The following is a 24388-nucleotide window of genomic DNA, read 5'->3' as shown; positions in this document are numbered from 1 at the left end:
GGGTCGTGGAACGGGATGGCTGGCGGTACGAGGATGATCCCCTGCCAAAACCCTTAGACGACCTGCCGGATTTCCCTCCTGAAGCACAAAATGAAGATCGATGCTATGCTGCTGGAGCATGCCAAGGGCACGGGCCGCCTTTGTGTCGGTCTTGATGGCATTCCTGCCGTCGTGCCCCTCTGCGTTAATGCTGTCGTCGTTCCTCGCGTCCTCCAGGACCGTGTGAACAGACAACAGGTCTTCGTCTGGGAGGCCTGTAACGCCCCCCCCCCCCGCGTCACCCTAATTTTTTATGCATCCTGATGGGTCGGCCTCGGGTTCAGGGCTGGCATGCGCTTCTCCAGTGTGCTTTCCAACGGTTTGGCCGAAGCCTCCGGCCTGGGAGTGAGGGCCACTGTGGGCGCCGTCAGGGTCTATTGTACTGTGTCAGCTCCTTTTGCCGTCGAGAGGGTGGCAGCCATCAGCTCGATTGCCGAGGAGGACTTCGCCTGGACCACCTGGGCCCTCAAGGGCAGGTAAGACACCTTACCCTGCGCGCCTTGGTCTTCTCCAGCTTTTCCCGCAGCCTCCCCGAGTTAGCAGATTTCCTCTTCGATGTGTTTGTCGCGGGACCTGCTTGCGCCGCGATCCCAACGGAAGCAGACTTGCAGTGCTTGGCCTTGTCTTGGGCCCCCACAAATGGAGCGCCCTAAAAAAACTTAGAAACCCCTCCTCGGGCAGGCCAGTCCGGGGTGAGGCATGCCACTGTTTGCCACACAGGGTAGAGGTCTTGGCATTGAGCCACGCTGCTAATCTACTGTGCAGATCCTTGACAGTGCGCTTGGGGAAAACAAGGCAGATCTCACAATCCGCTTCTTTGTGATCCTCTAAACGTGTGATCCGGGTGGAGACAGTAGAGGCACTGGGAGTGTTTGCCCTCCACAAACACATTCCTCAATCCGCAGCTGGAGCAGAACTTGAAGAGAACCTCTGTCCTCCTTTTTCCTCCGACATGGTCCATCGTGCGGTGTAGGCCTGATGGCCTTCTGGAATCTTTGTTTAAACTGTCGCCGATTCTTGCGCTTATGGGCCGGTGAAAGACGCCGACAACGGATCCCTGTTAGCCGGTCAATAAAATGAAGCAGACACACAGGCTCTAGTTAACAAAAATAGGAACTTTTTTATGAAAAAAGTACGAAAACATAGAAAAGCTCTTGTAGCAAAACACAAGGACTCCCAACACTTGAACGTGCAGTACAAATCTGACGATGGCTGCCAGAGGAGGGGCTTAGGGAGAGGGAGTCATTGGCTGGGCAGTATGACCGAGAGCTCAGTGATTGGTTTATAGGAGAAAGACAGTTTGTAAGTGAAAGTGAAACTGTTTTTTCTTTTACCGAGGAATCCTGGCCTGACGACAGGGAATATTCATGAGCATGTGAATCTATGCCAGACCCCATGCTGGAGAAGATAAAGATCTGAAGGTGCCCAAGCCCATGGTGGAAAAAGGATTGAAAATATAGCATACAATCAAGGAGAATCACCAGAGCAGAAGCAGAGAGGGGATGAACAAGGTAGGAGCAAGGACGCAAAGGAAGAGAGATAACCTAGACCTTTGTAACATCTACTATGGTGTGATCTCCAGGGAGAAAATAACCCATTGCCTAAACTGGCAACTTGAAAGCAGAAGGAGCAAGAAAGGAGCCAAGGAAAATGACATATCAGAAAATCCAAAAAGAAAGGTGCCAGAATCTCTCAAAACGAAAAAGTGTGTCCGGGTTTATGAATCAATTTTCCAGATGTACTTTAGAGTGTCCTATAATTGTGTTGGCCAACCTCAGTTTAATTCCCAAACATAAAAAAATGAATTTAATGTGCATTTCCAGTTGGGCTGATTATTCATCTCTGATAACCTTTTTATAAAGGTTAGAGCAGTATCTTTGGGAACTGGGGAGGGGAAGTCTTATACAGGACCAGTATAAACAAAATGGCCCATAGGCAAAGAAATAATTATTATGGGTGGTGATGCAGAGCCACACAAATGGAAAGGACAACAGCATTGGTCATCTAGAAGGGGGAGCCATCTTGATACAGCAGGATTATATTGCTGGACTTCGCTAGTTCCACAGGCACCACTGGTCAGCTATGTACTCGCCAATAAAGAGGTTGGGGGTTTTAGCACTTATGTATGCATTTATGGGAGTTATAAAATGCAAACCTAGTTGGGAAGCAACAGACCACTGTACACAGGGGAAGCACAAAGGGCATTGCAGGGAGGGTGTAGGGATAGCAGAGGTATCTGGATTTGAATATGGTGAGTAGGGAAGATACGCCTTCACTGTAGCCCAGTGTTGATACCCTGCACATTTGCAGGAGTTGAGTAAGACATAAAATAAGCTTGTGTGAAAAAAAACATTAATTAAAAACACAACTGACCAGGGTAAAATACTGGTTTGACTTTATGCTGGCAAAACCAAAAAACTGATAAAAAAAAGAAAAAAGATACATACAAAATATGCTCTGTAGAATCTACTCTGAAAATAATGCTGGTGGCTAGGATCAAACACACAGCTCATGGGGCCGATTGGATTGAGGGTTTCCAATGGGGTGAGTGGGGGATTTTCCAACCTATAGTCCAGCAACGCAATGAGACACACCTGAACGCTTAGATGCCTAAGAATGGTACACCTATGTGTTGCTGCAAGGTATTAAGCCCTCTGTTGTCCTTTTTTGGAGACACTTCATTTTTTTGTTCTTGTTCTGTGTGATGCTGTGGCCATGTTTCCCGGTTCTATGTTATTACAGAGAATACATAACAGAGAATCTTTTCACTGAAAACCATAACAGTGAACAAATATCAATTATATTTTGGGGCGGGGGATTCCCCCCCCCCAAACTCCCTGTTTCTCTATATGCTTAAACCAACCCCAACCCCATTCCGACCCGTTTTAACCCCTAACCCCAACCCCATATCTATTTTTTTTAAATGTTGCTTTTTTTTCTGTTTTTGTTTCTCTGTTATAGCATTCTCTGTAATTGTATTCTCTATCATCACTGGATACCTGTTTCCCCCAGTGAATACTATCAAGATGTTACTGGGGCTCTTACATGTTTTCGGCCCTTTAGGTTCACTAAAGGTGAGGGATCCAGTCAAGTGGTCCCTTACTCATGCATTGTCAGTAACCTGATCCAGACAGTCACACTGGTTCTGGCTGGTGGCAGTGTAATTTAACATAGAGGCTGCATGAGCTATAGTGATTTAGGATGGAAGGAGGCCCTTTCTTCCTGGAGGCTTTCAAAATGGATTTTCCAGTTATGAAATCTGGCAGCCACTACCAACATCTGCAGTTTCTCAACCTGGGGAGTCGAAATCTATGACTGGACTTCTTTCTTTTAGGTCCTCATTCATCTTGTGGTCTTCGCCGGGTCCTTTCTGCTTCTGAGGCACTGTGTGCAGACCTCTGTGATTAACATAGCCTTATTGATCGACAAGCTATTGGGCCCGCTCCAGAGAGACTAACTTTTTTTTTTTTAAATAGAAGAGTTTCAAATTCAATGGCAGATGCCTCCACCACAATAATATTACAAACCTGGAATGACAGTACAGATGCGACTCATACCAACCCATTGCACTTGTAAACACAGTTGATAACATATTCTCAAAGTTCTTAGCCGCCTCCATAATGAAGGTCTTTCTTAATCTAGTTCACCCAGACCAAAACAAACAGGTGAAAGCAGAAATGGTAACAGCAGTAAAGAATTAAACATTGCACAAGGCGGATGGGTACCCCACTACCATTGTTAACGTTGTCTTACATAAATCATTCAACAGTGTTTATTGGGTATATCCATGTATGGTATTGATGGCATATGGGATATGCCTCAATTGTTAATGATGGATAATTGCTAACTATCAAACCCTTAGGGCATGAATTATGCTGAATGTAGATTATAAATTCCATCAGCCTGCTTGGGGGCACTAGACAGGGTTGTCCATTATCTCTCCTTCTCTTTGCATGCATGCTCAATGAACATCTAGCGCAGAGTGCATAGAGGATGAGATCTGAAACTCAGGGACGGAGCACACAAACTGTCTTTGTATGCAATGTACTTTTCCTTGTGGGAGATGCTAAGAATACCGTGACCAACATTTTTGGACAAGTTGAGACTGGTATCAGGATTTAACTTTACTTATGTTTACTTACTTATCGGTCTGGAGGCAACAGTAATTTACAGCAGACATTTGGGTTTCTTTAGGAGGCTGAGTTCTTCGAATATCTATCAATTAATTTCGTTAAATCCCAGAAACTCCTGTATAAGACTAGCACTGCTACCCTATTTGAGGCTATCGTACAGGATTTTGATAATGTCAGATTCGAAATAGCTTGGTTTGGTAGGATCCATTCTCTGAAAATGAACACATTACTAAGATTGTTCTACACCTTATAAGCCACTTTCTTTACCCAGGCCAAAATAATTAAAACAACAACGCAGGTCTTGAACTTTGTCTGGGCAGATAAGGCAACAAGGATCTCGCGCACCTGATGTTGACATGCATCTGTGGTGGGGGACGAGAGGTTTCCGACATAGTTAGGTATTAACGATCTTAAATACATACAATAAAAGCTCAATCTGGGTTTAACAATTAATGATACAGCACTGAAACTGATAAAGTAGTAAGCATAACAATTCATCCTCCCATATTCCACCTTTCACACCTCCAACAACCCCCTTAGTATTCAATAGTGCCGCTATTTTCATTAGTCATTTTAGAGGGAAATTCCTCAATAGATGCAGTGTATAGATTCCCGAATATTATCCTGAACATAGTCAATAAAAGGATTCCAAGTTCTAAAACACGTAACGTTCAACCCCTAGAGACTAGGTGATTTTTTTCATTACAATGACATCCCATATTCTACCTACCACTGTACTAGCAGCCCTTCAGTGGACTTTCGACATTGAACTATTGCTAATACTGCTGCGTTCAAAAGGTGAGTAATCAACATGGATCTTGAGCATGCCACAGGGAATCGATCCCGATCATCTCTATTCCCCAATAAAAGTGGCCAAAAGGGAATAGAATACCAGTTTGACCTCAATTTCTCCCAGAACTTCCTCACAATAGGCCCCATCAACCACCTATGTAGGTGGTCTCCCATCCCGCATCCTCCTAGGCCACTTTCCAACATATACAAGTAAAATCTGGAAAGATCATGTTGAGACGTTAGGATGTTAGATACCACCACGGGTACATCTTATATGCTCAGTCACTCATAGTGGTGCATTGGGATCCCTTACTTGCCCTTCTCCAGATTCTTTGCCAAGGGTCTTCTGAGATAACACGTTCTAGGGCCCTATCCCAATCTCTTCCACGTACTTCATTTTACTCAGGAGACCTTCCCAATCTAACAGTTTATACAAATGCTCTTTTGTTCCCCTTTGTGCTATCAACATACTGCTCTAAAGGAGTACGTTTAGAGGCAGCCGCAGCAAAGTCGTCGGACTATGTGATCCAGTGTCATAATTGCATGCACGTGAAGTGATCTATTTCTTTAATGAATGCACATGATGCAATCACAGCTCTTGACGGCGAGTACTAACCCAATCAACTGTAGGGGTCAGTTAACATTCTCTGTAAGGAATGAATATTAATGACAAATACATTGACCCATTGATTCCTATAAACATTAGGACTGGAGGTATTTGTTCTGTCAGATGCATGTGAGCATCATTTAAAGGGCAGTTGTACTTTGTGGACTCGTGAACAGTTCATGATCCTGTGAGATTCCTATTTTGTGTTCTTTCCATATTCTAAAAAGTTACTGAACTGTACATATGTTGAAGTTATTTTTCTTACATACACTTTTACAAATATATATTATGGACCATTCTTCATGGAGTGTTTACAATACTTTAAAAACAGCTCTCTTGTTCTGAAGAGTTGCCATGTTGACTACTCAGCCATACTATCACAGAGCTATTCTGTAGACCAAGGCAATCATCTGTAAACCAAGTAAGTAAATGTAGCTGGGTCTGAGAAATAGGGTATAAGAAAATATTTCACAAATAGCTGTGGGCAGGTCATGAAAGTGCAAGAGGTGCTTTGACATATGCCGAACGACAAGACACCTAATGGAGAAATTATACACTGCATCGCAAACAGCTTTATCAGCTGTGTATTGGAGATAAAATGTGGACAAATTAGTGGTGAAATGCGTTGGTGAGATGGCCATTTCGGGAGGTAAAAAAATAAAAATAAAGAGGATATGTATAAATGCAGTTCTTAAGTAGAGTAGGTGCAGTGACATTTTGCTATCCGGTTCAACCAGCAAGAGTCCACATGAGCTGCATGTAGGAGGAATCGGTTCCATGTAATAATGTCGCCACAAAAATCTCGCCATGCAAAAATATCGCCGAAAAATGGCTGTTTTTTGTGGCGACATTATTGCATGGAACATGCAGGGGACACCCCTGCAACCCCCAATTTTTTTTTTTTTTGTGCCCCCGTCCCCACATATATGGTCACCTAAATAATATCACCACGACATTTTACCGGCGATATTATTTACGGCGACCATATACATATGGCGATATCACCTGATACCGAGGAATCTAGCTCCTCACTAATGTTGGTGCCTACAAGATACACTATTCCATTGCACGTTGGCCACAATTTAGGTTAGATGTTCTGGTATGGCACACAAGGGAGCATTATGATTAAGGCTCCCAGTTTTCTGTATTTACTGATTTTTACACAAATACAGATGGAAATAAATCTGCTTTCTGTCTGTTTTAATTTATTAAAACGGTTCTCTGTGATGTCAATCATGCATCGCAGGCCATTCGCATTGCAGATTGGCAGCATAGAGTGTGTAAAAGTTGTATAAAAATAGCATTTAAGTTGTTTAAATTGCTGACAGCATGTATCTTAAGGGAGCAGCGGTCACAGGAGCAACCTTTTGTTATGGAAAGAAATAGAGCTAGCATTTCTTTCTAAATGGCTGCATGCATGCTTTAATAAATGCATTTTTTATTAGAATAAATGCAGAAAATACTGGTTGCGATTTATATTTTTGTATGGCAAAAAATAAATGTGGATAAATACAGAAAAAAAGGCCAAAAAATTAATATGGATAACTACAGATGGAAATAGCAGAAAAATAAATACCATAAAACCGGAAGCCTTCATTATGATATAGCAATGAGTGGTTTATTGGGTCCATCCTTCTAGAAATGTTGACACAATTTGGTGGGGATAACATTTTTTATAAAGTATAATATACCTGTCCAAATATTCACCGAGAAGTTGCTCTGCAGCAGAAGAATAAAGCCATTCATTGCCAACCTTTTTGGTGTACCCAGGAACCTCTTCATTTTTTTTATTGAACTTCAGATTCAAACCGACGTTGGCTTTAAATTCTCCATGGGGACTGCAATAAAGAAATTAGTCATCTTGGATTAGAAAGGAAGGGAAAGATAACAGACTATGAAGTATAACATCATTATTTTAATCTGGTACGCTGCATAAAAATTGTAAAGGGACAAGTTCTGAATCGGCGTAGCATTCTGTAAAGACGGGAGGGGGGTATCTGTACTCCTGCTCTCTATGTGGCAGAGCAGTGGCACAGGGCACACCAGCCAAGATTCTCTATGCGGTAGTTATGGCCGAGCAATCAAGGCTTAGCTCTCAGGAGGTGATGCAGGCTGGTTCTCAAGTACAGTATAGTCCCCAAGCACCCACAAAGGAATGTCCACACACTAGGTTAGTGAAAACACAGTCTCTATATAAATAAGGTTCAAAGTTACATACACAATCACAATAACACACTTTGTACTCTGGCAATACTATATACAGGTTTACGTGGTACCACTCTTAGCCATTGATTCCCTTGAAATGCATCAACTGCTAAAAGTTCAAAATGGTATAAGAATCAGATTATAAAATGAATCTATGATAGATACAAAAAGAAAGCAAGTTAAATCAAGAAATGGCAGTACAGTCCCCCGTCTACCTAGAGACAGTTCTGTGCGAGGATCCCGCATCCTGTGCAACCTGTAAATAAAGCGTATTGACAAGCCCAGTCATGTTTAATATAGTCTTGATTCCTACTAAAAGGTTCCACGACCCCTAAAGTATCTGGTTTCGTAGAGTTCTTCGATGAGTCCTCGATGGGCCCTTCTTGAGTGTACTCCCTCCTTTAAGGCAGGAGCCACGGGTCATCGAGAGTCAGTGAAGAAAAGGGTGAACACTGTCGTTGCTGCAGCTGCTTCGGTTCTTGCGGTGCTTGTTGACGATCGGTCTAAAATGTCTTGCAAGCTGAGGCGTGCGGTGCACCTCGACGACGAGGGTTCGCTGCTGCAAAGAATCGATGAAGAACTTTGGCCCAGCAAGGGCGTCAGGACGTCGCTGTCTCTGTAATCTTCGGGTGGCGGGAAACCCACCAGTGTATTCTCCTCGGTCGGCGGCGGCCTTGATGTTCTCCGACGGAACAAAGCGGTCGTCGTGCTGAGCAAGGGAGTCCTTGTTTCGAATGTTCTTAGGCAATGGAGAGTTGCGACTTGGGTAGACGAGACTCGTCGTCGACGGGTGATGGACTTCAATGTCCGGGCACTTCACTTTGTGATTCCGTGGCAGTCCCCGTCTCCGGTCGGCAGCCTTTCGAGGGTCTGACTTCCAGGGAGCTTTGGCAAAGAACAGCTGGTGCACGATGGTCCCTCATAGCTCGGGAAGAGGTCCCCTAGCTAGGCTCTCCCTTGGATCAGTTCCTTGACAGTCACGCAGCTTTCACATTAGTGAAAGCCAGCAGCAGCAATTCTTCCAGTGGGCTTCAAGATTAAGCATCAAGTATCAACCTCAGCTTCCATGATCCAATCAGGCTCACAGTAGATTCAGGCCATTCTTCTCCATCCAGACACTCGGAACACGGAATCTGGATTCGGACAAGCACTCTACCATTCAGCACTACTCACTGCATTCATACTAGTTTCGGGCAGGGCTGTCTCAGTCATTGTGTCAACCACCAGATACTAGACACCCACAACATGAAATGCGTATTCGTCACACACTCCATTCACCCAGTTCCCACCCCACGGGCGTACCCACAACATACAGTCATTGGGAAGGGTCCAGCCAGTCTGGCCCGGACTTCCCTGCAACACCATATATGGAACTTCCACCCAACAGCCAGTTGTTAGGCAGAAACCTGTGCAGTTCCCTTAGGGACCACTGCAAAAAGTTTAAGACCACAGGAGTTAGCAGTAAACCCAATTGGTAGCAGTCCGCACCACCCAGATTTACCTGGTAGCTGTGGCTGAGCAGTCAGACTTCTCTCAAGAAGAGTTAGGCAGTATACAGAGCATACACAATAGGGCAGCTAAACACAGTACAACAAGCAAACACTGACCAGAGCTTTGGTGTAAAAGATATATAATTATTTATTTAAAACACATCTATAAAAACACACTGGCACTAATATCAAGCAAGTTTAAAAACAATGTCACTAAAGTATATACACTCCCTTAAAAGAATATTACACAAGTCTTAAGTAAAGCACCACTTATTTTCAGACAGCGGTGAGCGCTTAACGCAGATGGCACTCTAATAATTTGGTTTAAAAGGGAGAGAAAGGCAGAGCATAAATTGAAACAGATCCCAACACTTTCAGAAGAACACAGCAAGAGAGAAAGGCAGAATAAAACCGTGAAGTTAGAGTTCAGAAAGCCGGATCCACTTCAAGAGGATCAGAACGAAACGTGTCCAAGGTCACACGGTTGGAAAGTGCACAAAAGTCTCGAGAAGGTTCAGAAAGAAGTTGGACCAAAAGAAAGAGACCAGTTAGATGGTCAAGAGGCCAGCCCAGTCTAGAAGGTTAAGGATTTACTATCACCTTGTAGCAATCTATAGAAAGGGAGGCCAGGCGGACACAGTACCTTGAAATGGTGAGAACGCTCCAGCAGGGGCAGTTGTTCCTGGCAGCGGTTGCAAGTCGGTGCTTCATCCGGCGGAAGAGAAGATCTCGTCGGGGAGGAAAGCAGAAGGTCGTTGTACTGCCAGGGAAGAAACCAGCCGCGGAGTTCTCGATTTAAATGAGCGGTCCTTTTAATCGCACTTCAGTGGTAAGTGGCTATCCGGTTGCCGGGGTGCTTGGCACGGGCAATTCGACCACTAGACGACCTGGTAGGCGAAAAGGAAAGCGAACTGGTTGTCCCCACCAGCTCAAGGGGAAGAGACTCTCCGGCAAGAAGATCTCCTCTGTCGTCAGGAAGTGGTGAGACGGTTCAGCAGGGCTCCGCCGGTGGTGTCGTCGTTGCAGGTCGGCTCAGCTTCTCCCTCTTTGGATTTTCAGGTCCTGTGGTGACTTCTGAAGTTCCAGTCCCAAAAGTCCTGCTTTTATGCAAGAAAACCCCATTCATTCAGCCTAGCTGTCAATCAAACCTGCTAAGTGGTGAGCGGGGCTGCTCACCACTTGGGCCAATCACGCAAGAGTGCGACTTGGGTTGGCAAGGCAACTTAGTCCAGGGTGCCTAAACTCCCTCCCACACCCCCTGTGGTACCCAGACAGAGTGGCACCACTTTGGAGGGCTTCTGTGTAGAAGCCAGCCAAAAGTGGAACAAAGGGCTCGACCTTTGGTTTGGAGTTAGAGGCGAACAAAAAGCCATTTTAAAACAGAGTTCTGGCAAAAAGACCCTACCGGTGAATTAATATTAAATAAATAAACCGGCGGTATCTTTAGCATTGCACCAAAAAGTGGTGCATTTAAAATACATGGGAAAATCCCATAGAGAATATTCTTAAGGAATATTCCGCGTGGTAACCACTGCCACCAGCCAGAAACTCGCCGAGGGAGGACTGCACAGTACCCCCTCGAAAAAAACAGACCCAGGAGCAAGCGAATTACCCCTACCAGTACTTCCACATTAGGATGGTTTGTACTGGTGCTGTTACTAAATTTGGGACTAGTAAAGCCAATGGTGACTTTACATGCCCTGGGAGACAGTAGTCAGTCCCAGGGTATGGAGCCTATGGTGGGGTGCCACTATGTCACCCCTGTGTCATGGCACTGAGGGTGCTGTGTAACACACATAGTAAAAACACATGAGACCCTATGGAGTAAAAGACCCCAGAGCCCATAAAACACATTAACAGTCAAAGGAACCCCTCAAATCATATCCAAGAGTGATGAAGAGTCTCACTCTTGGCAGGAGAAAAAAACAAACTCCAGAAATCCAGCAAAGCTGCTGGGGGACTCACTAGGTTAGGAAATTCAGCCTAAACAGAGAATTCTCCCTAACACCAGTCAGGGGGAAGGGACAGAGTCAGGGCTTCCCAGGACTTCGGGAATACAAGGAAACAGGCAATACAAAGCAAGAGGCCACAGGGGCCACCTGGTTTCCTATCAGGAATCAACTGATTCCAATGGCAGGGCCTGGGTATCCCAAAATGGAGGATATTCAGAGCACATGTCAAATTCAGCATGGAGCTGCCACCAGCCTGTACCCTCCTCTGTGGGCCACACACAAGTGCCCAAAACACACTAGGAGTACAGGGTTGTACCTCTACCCATGGGTGCCATAAGGGTATCCCAAGGGTCTGTTCACTATGATCAAAAAGAGGAAGAGCCGCACCGTCAGGAGTCCCACATGAACTCCTGTGTGGAAAACAAGACGGAGCATACATGATAAAGCAATAAAAGGACAAGGAGGCCCTGTCTCTCCCAATGCATTTCCAGCATCACGCATTCCTTACATTTAATGCTCAATGTCTGCAGATTAACAACCTCTCAACTAACAGTATACTAGAGCTTAAAGAAAATTGTGCTGCCTTGTAACGCAAGTTCTATTGTTAGAGCATCATCAGTAATATAACATGATTTTGCTACCTCATGCTGTCAAGGGAAATATCTTAAACCCTACACAGTAAGAAACATGGTCAAGGTTGTGAGTGTCACATTCCGCAAGGTCTGGTACCAGATGTCATGAGGCCAAGACCGAATAGACCCACTCCTGGCGAAGTCAAATAGACTTTCTTCCTGAGAGCACGGTGTGCAGGGTATGAAAACCTGTCAGGCCAAGGGATCAGGCAAAAAGGCAGGAGAACACATCAGAGCTAAAAGGGAGAAAACACAAAGCAAACAAATATGTTTCTCTCCTTCTCTGGTTATTGACACACTGTTTACCCCTACTGCCCACAGTCTTACCTGTTGTCTTCCCCTTGTCGCTGGTACACCTACTTGTGGATGGACACAAGATATGTTGGGAACGGGTTAACTCCGGTATTCTCAGCCAATGCCCGGAAAACAGAGAATCCTCTTACAAAGTATGCTTGACAGGGATGAAGGAGTATCCTAACCCGGGCGGAACAAGGGCGCAAGTGGGAGAGAGGGGGGGCTGTGGATATCCAAAGGAATACCAGCAGAGTGTCCTTTTAATAGTTCAACAAAAAGGGAACCACAGATGCCTCTCACTATCTGCTGCAGAGCGTCCGTAAAAGTGAGAGGAGAAGTCAACCTCACGGAACACTGGCAAGCCTCCAACAAAGTGAGGGGCAAGTGTGTCCTCGCGTGCAACAGGATAGCGCCCGGGACCGCGAGGACACAGCAGAGGGTTTGACTCACCAAGTCCAAGAGAGCTGGAGGCTCAAGAAGGTGAGCAGCAGGGAAGGTGGGGACCTTGCAAACACAAATAAAGGGGCCATGTGGGTGCAAGCCAGAGAGTAGTCCGAGTCGGGAAGGAGCTAGGGAGGCAATCCGAGGGAACCAAACACCAGACATAAAATCTCACAGCGGATCGTAGTCCAGGAAAACAGACGCCGAGTCAGAAACAGGAATAACAAAGGAGACCAGGAAAAAGACACTTTGCCATGCCGTAGCGATACGGTTTAGGAGCAATGGACAGATTGTGAAAGCGAACCCAAGTAGACAGCGAATTTCCAGGTGAGGTGTGGAACGCATGAGAGCCAGCGTTCCACACCATCACTGAACGCTATTCTTCCTGGTCAGTGTAGTTCTAGGAGTACTATGCCGTTGGTGTTGCCCCAAGCGCCAAGGCAACCGCCAGGCCCTTGTGGCATATACACGGCGGAGTCCCGGTGAGACACGGGACATGACAGTGAGATTGCAATGGCCAGGAGAGATGAAGGCGCTGTATATTTGCTTTTTTTTCTTTAAACGCATTGTGGGTTACTGCCCTGGAGGCAATGAAAAGCTCAGTAAGCTGCATAAAACTTGAGAGTGTGGGAGGGAGAAAGTCCTAAACTGAGACTCTAGCAAAAAGCCTTTGTGATTTTTTTTATTTTCCTTGATCGTTCAATCTATTTTTGCCTCATGAGTCCTAATCCAAAGCTGCTTTTTTTTATAGATTCTTTAAGGGTTGTTTTTGGTACCTGAAAAAACAGCTTCTCTAACCTCTACAAGTGACCTTGAGTTCCAAATGACATAAATGTAGCCTCCTTTTGACCTCCAGGCTCCGTCTGAGGTTTATTTAACAGGTTCCAATAACCTTGAAGTGATCAACAGTCAACTGCAAGAAGATAATTCATTTTCTAAAAGGCTCTGTCCACCATTGGAGAAAAATGGGAAAAGAGGACATTCTTATTTCCATTTTCAGACATGCCATACACAACAATTCTCACATGATGTCATCAAGGATCTGTGTATGAGGGCCTCTGTGCATTCATCCTGTGACAATAACCTAGCTCTCGCTTGGGAAGTGGAGTGGGGGTGGGGGGGGGGCGGAGGGAGGAGACTGGGTGTCTCCCCAAGCAACCAGGTGATTGGCCCGGTGGCAGTACATGGAGGATGCCCTGGTCCCTCTGACTTGGTCCCCATCTTAGGGCAGGGATAGTCACACAGTGCCAACTAGGGGAAAGGTTTCCAAGGGGCACAGCACCTATACCAGCGAAGCAGAAACCATGTGGGATCCAGGAAACAAGTTACTTCCTAAACCCGAAGCACAGTGGTCTGTTTCTTTTTTTTTTTTAAACCTTTATTTTCGTTCAGCATAGTTTAATGACACAACTTGCAATTTACCAAGCATTAGTACATCTATACAACACTCCATCACCCCGTATTATAATTGTATAGGAGAGTCGTCGGTTTCTTGGTCGATTTAAGTCAAATAAGAACTGAATTCGACCCAAATGTCTTTGACTCTCGCCAGTTGGGACATTTTAAGTACATATTGTTCCACAGCATCATTGATCCATGTCAGGTCCTTGAGCCCTTCACGAAACCTGGGTGGGTTGCTGGTTTTCCATTTTTTTAGTATACATCGTTTAGCCACTACACAGATGCGGCTCCCTGTGTGTCTGCAGGTGTCCGCAGGGGACGCTTGGCGCTGGTCCACCTTGGTTAGCTCCACCTGTTAACCTGTTAACACTCAACAAACTTAGGTGGCCTCTCCACTGGGTACCTGATATGCATTACTGTGTTCTGAATCTGTGGTAAACTAGGGTTTTTCTCCCCCCGCAGGATTTTCAAACTTAAGTGGCCTCTCCACTGGATACCTGATATGCATTACTGTGTTCACTGTGCTCTGAATTTGTGGTAAACTAGGGCTTGCGGCTCTCTTCCTGCCCGCTCGTGCTTGTCCTACACCCCCCCCCCCACTCCCTTCTATCCCATGGTGCTCTCTATCTCACCTATCTTTTCTAACTGCTTCTCCATTGACTATCCTGCTCTCCTCACTAAATATGGGAGGAAAAAGTTTAAAAAGGACATCCTGGTCCCCAACCCAGGCCTCCCTATCGCTGACACCTACACCAGTGCCTCCTCTAAGGAAACTCTCACTGACATCCTCTTTTTCGTGCCTTCACCTGACCTATGGACCCTTCATATGGTCTCTCTGCTCTCTCCTTTCTCCTTTTCTTCCATTAATGGTGGCACCCGCTGGGACGTCCTCTTGGCCTCCTTCCACTCCTCCAAGGCCATCATTAATGTCTACGCTAATGGGACCGTCTTGGTCCAAGGCCCTCAGGCCAATCTTCACCTCTTTGATAGATGCTTCCCGCGCCTCATCAACTTCCTTTTCTCGCCTGCTGTCCCCCCTCCTCTGTCCTCGGGTACCTTGCCTCTACCCTCCCTCCCTGCCCCCTCCCGTGCTCCTTCTCCTCCGCAGGGCGTACCTCTGATCTGTACCCCTCCCCGGAAGTCCTTCAAAGATGGCAACCTTCTCCACATTGCCACTTTTAACTCTTGCTCTGCTGTCAAACATTCCTCTGATATCTGCCGCCTTCTTGAGGAACTGGACCTTGACGTACTCGGTCTCACTGAGACATGGTTCACGGCCAGCTCTGTCACCAGCTTTGACACACTCCTACCCGACGGCTACAAGATCCTCTCCGTGCCCAGACCCAACCGTGCAGGGGGGGGCGGGGGGTGTGGCCCTTATCTTCCCTGAGTGGATTCCTGCCACTGCTATTCCCACGCAGACCTACTCCTCTTTTGAATGTCTTGTCTGCCGACCCTCTCTCTCTCTCTCCTAGCCATTCCCTTACCGTGGCTACTATCTATCAGCCACCTGGTCAAATTTCCTCCTTCCTCTCCGAGTGGGCGGAACTCTCCTCCTCACTCCTGTCCTCAACCACTCAACTCCTCTTTCTTGGAGACTTCAACATCCACCTGGATGCCTCCTGTCCCCCCTCTGGACTCTTTCGCGACCTCTGCGAGACTCTCTCACTCTCTATTCTCCGGTCTGGGCCAACCCATTCTGCTGGGCACACTCTTGATCTCTTCTGACCTTCCCCTCTCTGTCTCTCTCTCCACGAGTGATCACTTTCTCCTCTCACCTCACCTCACCCTCCCTACCCCTCAGGCAAAGCCACCCTCATCACTGCCATCTTCCTTCTCGGTCATCCGACCCATGAAGCGTGTGTCAGTTGAGGCTTTCGCTGCCACGTTCTCGCCTCCTCTTCCCCACTCAGCCGACTCCCACCCTGACACAGCCCTCTCCACTCTCTACACTGCTATATCTGACACTCTTGATATCCTTGCCCCTGTTATGAGAATCCGCCTGAAGCCCAAAGCCAAATGTAACTCCTGATATGACTCGGATCTCGTCACCCTTAAACGCTTGTGCAGGGTGGCAGAGAGGAAATGGCGTGCTTCATGTTCATCCTCTGACAAACTGGCCTGTCGCCTACTCCAAAGGCAATACCGGCTCTCCGTTCTCACCAAGAAGAGAGCCCTTATCCAAGTTCGCATCACTGCGGCATCTAAAAATTTGGCTGAACTCTTTAAAATCTGCAAGGAGCTGGCCAACCCTGCTGCAGTCTCTACCTCTCCTGTCCCCTCCCAGGCCCTCTGTACGGCACTGGCCTCTGACTTTATTTCAAAAACTCAGGACATCTTGTCCTCACTCTCCTCCCATCACCCCCCCCCCCTCTATTCCCTGCCCTTCCTCTGGCCCTTCTGCAGCCACCCCTGCTCTCTCCTTCTCTGCCTTTCCCCTTTTTTCTGCTGATGAGGTTTCGAGACAAGTCCGATCTATGAAAGTCTCGTCAACACAGGTCCACCCCTGCTCCTCCAAAACTATTAAGGACCACATCGACTCCTTGGCTCCTGCCCTTGCTGAGTTCTGCAATCACTCCTTCGCCTCTGGAGTCTTCCCATCCCCTCTCAAGCACTCCCTTGTGCACCCCCTTCTTAAGAAACCCTCTTCCGACCCGTCCTGCCCAGCTAACTATCGCCCTATCTCTATCACTCCTTTCCTGGGCAAGCTCCTGGAGAAACTTGCCATCTCCCAGCTTAATCTCCATGCTGAATCTGTTGGTAGCACTTCATGACCATCAGTCTGGCTTCAGAGCTGCCAGAAGCACTGAAACTGCTCTCCTGAACATCCGTGAGGACCTGCTCTCGAACCTTGACTAACATTCCATGTGTTCTCATTTTGCTTGATATCTCTTCTGCCTTTGATACTGTCAACCATACCATCCTGCTTAACCGTCTCCGTGATAACCTGCGTATCACTGGTCAGGCTCTGGCTTGGCTGACCTCTTTCCTCTCAAATCGACCCTCCCAGGTCCAACTGGGATCTTTCCTGTCTGACATCTTTTTCTCTACCTGTGGTGTCCCCCAGGGTTCTGACCTCTCTCCCTGGCTGTTCAACCAGTATCTGGCACTTCTCACCCACCGCATCGCTGCTCTCTGCCCCAACTTTCAGTGCTATGCGGATGATACCCAGCTCATTTTCAGGCTACCCTCGGCCTCCTCTTCTCCTTCCCTCATCTCCGACTCTCTTTCTGCTATCCAGGAATGGTGTGCCGCCAACGACCTCTGCCTTAATGCCAGTAAGACCGAGATTCTACTCATCGGCACACCCACTCCCTCCTTCCCTGCAGCTCTCTGGCCGGCCTCTCTTGGCCCTCTTCCTGCTCCTACCTGCAAGGCAAAAAACCTCGGGGTCATCTTCGACTCCACACTCTCCTTCTCTCCTCACATTTCTGAAGTTTCTAAGAATTCACACTACCAGCTGCACCTCCTCAGAGGTATCCTTCCTTTCCTCTCCTTCCCCCAGAAGCTCACTGTCTCCAGAGCCCTGGTTCTCTCGAAGCTGGACTACTGTAACAGCCTCTATCTAAATCTGCCTGCCTCTACTCTCCGCCCTCTGCAACTCATCCAGAACAGGACTGCGAGACTTGTCCTTGGCCTCAAGCCCAGGGACCGTATCGCTCCAGGACTGAAATCGCTTCACTGGCTCCCTGTGGCTGCGAGGATTAAGTTCAAAACCCTCTGCACTGTCCACAAGGCCTTCTGGGGCCTGGGGCCAAATTACCTTCAACTCTCCCTTCCTAAATATCTTCCTTCTCGAGCACTTCGCTCTTCCGCCTCCAACTCCCTCAGGGTCAGCCGCTTCTCCAAGCAACGAGTTGGGGGGAGATCTCTCTCCGCAGCAGGGGCCTCCCTCTGGAACAGCCTTCCTGCCTCCCTGAAACTTGAGGAGAACCATCTCCGGTTCCGGAAGCACCTCAAAACCTTCCTCTTTGCTTCTGCTTTCTCTCTCCCTCTCCCCTGCTAAATCACTGAAACTGTACTCAATCAGCAACTGGGCCACGCACCAATCTCGGTCCTTGGCCCAGCCACTCTCCCCTGCACTGCCTTCCTGGCAACCCCTGCACTGCAGGACTGTCTCTGTATCCCTACAGCCCCCCTTCCCAGCACTTGTCTGCACTTATCTTGCACTTGCCATCAGCTGGCCCTTATTATTTATCTTGTTCATTACTAACCCTGTACTGCACTTTCCCCTCTCCCTTTCCCCCTTGCACTTTTCCCGTCCCCCCTACCCATGCACTTGCGCGATCTGAATGGCACCTGGCCTAGTAGGATCGTTGTCTGTCTCCCCTTGTTCCCCCCTCCCTGCCTCATCGCGCCTTGAAACACTTGTGTATAGGCGCGTTACAAATGCCATATCATATCATATATCATAAATAGGGTTCCAAGGTATTTGCCCATCTTATCTTGCCAAATAACGAACATTACAGATAGCAGGGACATCGGTATCTCTGACTATATGCCATCTCGGCTACTGCTGTGTAAACCCAGCCCCAGAATTGAACCAATTCCAGGCAGGCCCATAGCACGTTTAATGTACTCGCAAATTCTGGCCCACAGCGCGGGCATACCTTTTTGTCACCCATACCATTTTCTGGAGTTTAAGGGGAGTATAATGTAACATATGCAGTACTTTTTATTGTACCAATTTATAACGCATATTCATGGATACTTCATTATAAGTACACACATTGCAGACCATTGTGCATCTGTAGCGTTAAATTCAATTTGCTGTCCCATTTTGTCCGTGAGCGATCTTGTTCTCTGGGGGCAGCTGTTAATATTTCCCTGTATAGTGTAGAACGTTCATGAAGGCAGCATGCTGAGTTCGCTATGCATACCACTAGTTAAGATTTGGCGGGGAGGGGGTGTCCACTGGGTACCCGGGCCATTTAGCCCTGATCGCAGCCTGTATTCTATAGTATTGCAAGTCATCGATTGGTACTAGTTCATGTTTGTTTCTGCAATTCTCTAGCGTCATGAACTCGCCCTCCACAAATAGGTCTCCTATAGCGCGGTATCCTCGAGGTTCCCATCTGCGCATAATTGCCAAATCTCCTGTAGGGGCACCAGTGGGTGGTTCCACAGTGAAAGCCAGCAGTAGTACAGGGTTTCAATATTCAATCTAGTAAATATATGTCTCCACGCCTCCAGTGTGCATGCCACAGGGTCTGTGTGACAGTCATCTTTAGAAGCCTTGTCCAGTATAAGTGACAACATATCTACAGCCACAGCTGCTGTTTTCTCCAGTTTCACATGTGGAGGAGCCGACAGTGTCATACCAGTATGTAGCATGTTGGGCCTGGGCCACTGACCAATATACTTAAAAATTGGGCCCGTTAATGACCCCCAGAGGATAAGGGAGTGCCATGCCCAACCATTTTTTTTGGACTGCAACCGAGTGCCATAGGAATTGAGACAGTTTCTTATGTAGGTGTGAGAAGAAATCCTTCCCTGGCCAGATAGAGAAGTTGACAAATGTGTTTAACATTTTGGGGACCAGTATTATTTTAATCACGGCCATCCTCCCTGCCAGGGACATGGGTACCCATGACCAACCCGATATTTTATTGTCTGCATTTATTAACAAGCCGGTTTAGTTTTCCATAAGGGATTATGTATCTCTAGATACCGTAACACCGAAGTATTTCAGCTTATCAGGAGACCATTTTATCTGTGACTGTATACAAGGGTGAGTTGTGCAGTTTGTGAGGGGAAATAGTTCCCATTTGCTGTAGATCACAGTGAACCCGGAGTACAGCCCAAAACGTGCAATGTCCTGCATCCAAAACGTGCAATGTCCTGCATTATTGGGTCAAGCTTGTGCTGTGGTTCTCTAACATACAGCAGTACATCGTCAGTGTATAAAAATATAAGCTCTGGGGTACTCTGTATCCGGATGCCTCTATTACAATGTTGGGATCGAATATAATCGGCCAAGGGTTCTATGACCAAGGTGAATATTAGTGGTGACAGCGCGAAAGGTACAGAGTGTATATTATTAGTAGCAACAGTTGCCGTTGGTTTCGTATATAGTACCTCAATGTATTTTATAAAGGTCTGCCCTAGGCCGCATTTCTTTAGGACTGCAAATAAGTAAGGCCATGAGACCATGTCAAAAGCTTTTTGAGCATCTATGGCTACAGCCACAGCATTAGCCTCTGGTGATATACGTGCTATGACATTAAATAGCCGTCTCAGGTTTAGTGACGTTGACCTACCCGTGATAAATCCTGCCTGGTCATGAAGGACCAGTGATGACAAGAGGGAGTAGTCTTATTAGCTAAGGCTTTAGCATACAGTTGAGTATCTGTGTTCATCAGCAACAGCAGTCTATAAGACCGACATTCATCGCTTTCCTTCCCTGGTTTAAGTAACACCATAACCACTGCTTCCCGTAAGGATGCTGGTAACTGAGCGCATTCCAACAACTCTTCCCAAAGTTTCCTGTAGTGGGTGAACTTGCATGGCATCCTACTCCATGTAAAATTCCGTTCCAAGTCCGTCTGGACCCGGGGCTTTATTCCTAGGTAGTTCTGCAATTACCTGCATCAGTTCTGTGGAAGTTAGTGGGGTGTTTAGGAGGGCCGCTGAATCAGGGGATAACAAGGACATTGGAATGGCCTCCAACAATTCAGTCAGTTGGTTCTCATCTGGGCCCCTGTGTGCACCACATAGGGCTTTGTAAAAATCTGGTGACGACAACATTAATACCCTGGTCAGTGTGTTCTATTTGTTGATCTTCATCTTTCACGCAAATTATACAGTTCCGCTCTCCTTCCAATTTCAGCACGTTGGCCAATGTTCTCCCGGGTCTGCCCCCCTCCGCATATTTCTTGGCCGGGGTTGGTCTGGCAAAGTAGTTTATTTCCCTGTCTGCCAGTTGTCGTAAAGTTTCTAATTGTTCTTTGATGGCTATCAAAGTGCTGTTGTTAAAGGACACATATTGCCTTTACAGTGTTTGCAAACACACACTACAAACACACGTACGCAGTATCCCCTGTTCCTGTGACATTGCAATCCCCAGTATACATACTTTTAATGCTGCCATAAGTTGGCCTGTGTGACCGTTCGGTTGTCATTAGTCAAGAAGTAGGTATGCATGTCCTCCTCTATGTCTGTTCCGAAGACAAGGTTTAGCAGAGTCGAAGATTTAAACCTGCACGTATCTCTACCAGAAGTGGTCTTTCCCAAATCTAAGGGCATTGTAATTGGAGAGTGGTCGGAATAAGTGCGTGGGTGAATTGTCAGTGTGTCACCTGGCCCACTACAGTGGTCGTTGTTTCTAATGAAGCTGGTGATCCTGCACAATTCAAGGAATTGTGAGACAGTGGGACAGGGCTGGCATGCTAGGGGGAGGTGCAGGAATGGCACCCATATAGAGAATTAGGGGGACCTGAATTGGAAAGGAGGCACTCACCAGTCAATCGATTGTGCAAGTCCTACCCTATCATACCTTTAGTAACAGATAAGCTCAGGGAAAACACCCTCGGTGCTGGATTAGGATTTAACAACCAGAGCAAGGACAACCCAGCCCCAAGTCCCACATCGGAGCTGGGAGAAATCCCCAGCATTGGAACCCATCAGTACACCCTCACCTACATGCATGAAGAGAGGCACCCTTATTCCCTTTACCAAAAGAGAACCTGTAAGGTCACTGAGTGGCAGACAGAGGGAGGACCACCCAAAGGGAGGAATAGGCGATTCCACATGCCACAGCAGGGATGTAGGCCAGCACATCTGAGCTACTGGACTCTTACTTTACCAGAGAAAGGCTAGGAAGACTGGCTGAAGCCCTATAAAAAGCCAATAATTCAGTCTGAGGTTGGAAGTGGAGTAGGAGATGGAGTGGGGAGACAGAAGATAGGATCTCTTTTGGAGAAGGCTTGAGGAAAAGGCAGGTGACCCTGAAGAGGGAACAGAGCCCAGGACACTTGGAGAGGTCCACATGGCTGGGCTATACTGGAATCTGTGGCCCAGAAAACCAAACTCAACAGTCAACCGAGCTGGGACTGTTGGTAAAGAGGGAGGGCAGTGTGGCTTAAGAGTAAAGGCGAACTGGGAGCGGAAGGTGCCAAATGGGTGAAGTTGGGGATGGTGGGAGAGATGATGAATGGGGAAAGGTGTGACCAAAGAAGTGAAGAGGATAGTGGAAAAAATCTGGAGCAGGGAAATAGCTGTGCAAAACGAGGCGAAGACGGTGATAGTGGGGAGAGAACTGAAGAGGGTAAATGGCAATGCTCAAAGAGGTGAAAAAGGAGAGAGATAGAGCTTGATGGCTCAGAGTCGGAGACAGACGCAACACACAGGGGAGAACAAAGTGACCAAGAGAATGTAAAGGGGAAAAACGTATACACTCACCAGATGTGGTTAAAAATTAACAGAAGGCGCGGAAACAAGATTGCACATGAGATTGTGGCTCTGCAGCCCGGTTCCTTCGTACAGCGCAGCACGTATCCTTGAAGTGCACCCAACGAGGTGAAGACGGTGAAATAATCAACCAGGGGGTCACACCGCATCCCAGACTGATTTTGCGCTTTATCCGCACCGCTGATAGCCTACGTTCTGTCTGCTTCCCACCCAACCGATGCCTGGCCTGCCGGTTCTCGACGCTGCAGTCGACTTGCGGAGGTACCGGAAAGAACAGAGGACACTTCGGTTGACGCGGCGTTCGGGGAGAGGGGGAGGGCACGGGGCTCCACCCGCTCTTGCAGCCTTCTCCTGGTGCTTGCGCGCCCACTGCCCTGAAGTTCCTGCTGTGTCCGGAGAGCCAGAGCAGCACAGGATGCTTGCCCTGGTGTGGGCGCCGGCACAGTGAGTCACCGCACACTATCTGCACCTGTGTCACTCGCCGTTGCCGGAGCCGGTCTCCTCTCCAGCTCCTTATCGAGGTGTTGCTCTCTCCGGCTGGCACTTTCCTCTGGGCTGTGCGCCTGGCGCCCACCCGCTCTGCCTGAGCTGCTTGCTCCCATTGGCTGGACCGCTGAAACGTACACGCTGCTTTGCTTCTACGAAGCCGCCTGCATGGCTGAAACTGTCACACGACTCAGCAGCACTGGCTCCCTGTGTCAACGACCATACATGATCCCAAGTTAGGGCAGTAACACAAAGTATATCCCCACCAACATTGAGAGGTGGGAACGATCCGGGACACATCACCCTCTACAACTGCTGCTTTCTCCTGCCTTAAACTTTCTATTGCTGTACTGATTTGTCTGACCACCCACCACCTCAGCACTCTGCTCATGTCGGCACTCTACTCTGGGCTAAGCACCTGGCAGCTCCCACACGCTCTCCTTCAACTGCTTGCCCCCACTGGCTGCGCTTTTGAAGTGGACACACTGCCTAATCTACTACTGCGCCGCCCGTGCTGCTGGAAACGCCACACGCCACAGCAACACTGCACCCCTGTGCCAAGTGCCTTCATGATCCCCAGCTAGGGCAGAGGCACTGAAGTACACGCTCATCAAACCCTGATTGGGGTAAACAACTCCAGACAGTTCCTTCCACAACTGCTACGCTTCCCGATCTTACACTCACTACTGCTGTGCTGATTCGCCACTTACCTACCACCCAAGCACTGGGCACAACCATGACCAAAGGGGGTAAAAAACAAAGCTCCATGAACATGTTCACCAAAACAGCCCCCAGAGTAGAGGGGGAGGTGGACGATCCTGGAGAGGGCCCTGCCGCGTCCACTACTGGAGAACCCACGGAATTGCAGCAAATGATGGACTACATGCGCGAGGGATTCACCACCCTCAATACTAAACTTGATGACATGAGTGGCGCAATTAGTGCCATAAAGGCCCGCATGGACAAATCTGATTCCCGGGTCACAGAGACTGAGACCAGAATTGGGCTAGCAGAGGACAATATCTCAGTGCTCAGGGCTGACGTCACCTTACTTTCCAGGCAGGTGCAGGAGGTCAGTAAAAAAAATGACGATCTGCAGTCCCGATCCCAGAGCAATAACTGCGCATTATCGGGGTTCCTGAGGACAACACTGAGGGCAGCATGGAAGACTTTGTAGAACGCACATTCCTCTCCCTTATTGATGGTCCCAAGCTGTCCCAGAGTTCACTATTGAGCACGTTCAACGTTCACTGACCACAAAGCCTAAACCAGGAGCCCCTCTGTGCCCAATCATTGCCCGGGTCCGGAATTAGTGTGACAGGGATGCACTGTTACGGGCGGCCAGGGCTAAAGGGGAGCTGCTGCTAAGCTCCAACAGAATTAATCCATTTTTTTGTAAACAATTTTATTTTCATTATAATATACACAAACAATACACAAGTTTCCCCAACATATCAACTCCCTTTCCCTCCCTCTTAACTCCCCCTCCCCCATACTGAGGCCTTCA

At 47.6% G+C, this 24388-nt stretch overlaps 1 protein-coding gene across 2 annotated transcripts in view; it reads right to left on the bottom strand.

Moving 5' to 3' along the window:
* XRN1 (5'-3' exoribonuclease 1) overlaps positions 1-24388 on the bottom strand; it is a 2611979-nt gene that overhangs the window by 1084132 nt on the left and 1503459 nt on the right. For both annotated transcript variants that reach the window (XM_069618274.1, XM_069618273.1), the window contains exon 25: positions 7263-7409. In XM_069618274.1, coding sequence (XP_069474375.1) covers positions 7263-7409 — 147 coding nt within the window. The remainder of the gene's footprint in view (positions 1-7262; positions 7410-24388) is intronic.

Source organism: Ambystoma mexicanum, chromosome 10 (assembly GCF_040938575.1).
Source record: "Ambystoma mexicanum isolate Mex_15411 chromosome 10, UKY_AmexF1_1, whole genome shotgun sequence".
Classification (NCBI taxonomy): Eukaryota; Metazoa; Chordata; class Amphibia; order Caudata; family Ambystomatidae; genus Ambystoma; species Ambystoma mexicanum.
This window is presented reverse-complemented; position numbering and strand designations above follow the sequence as displayed.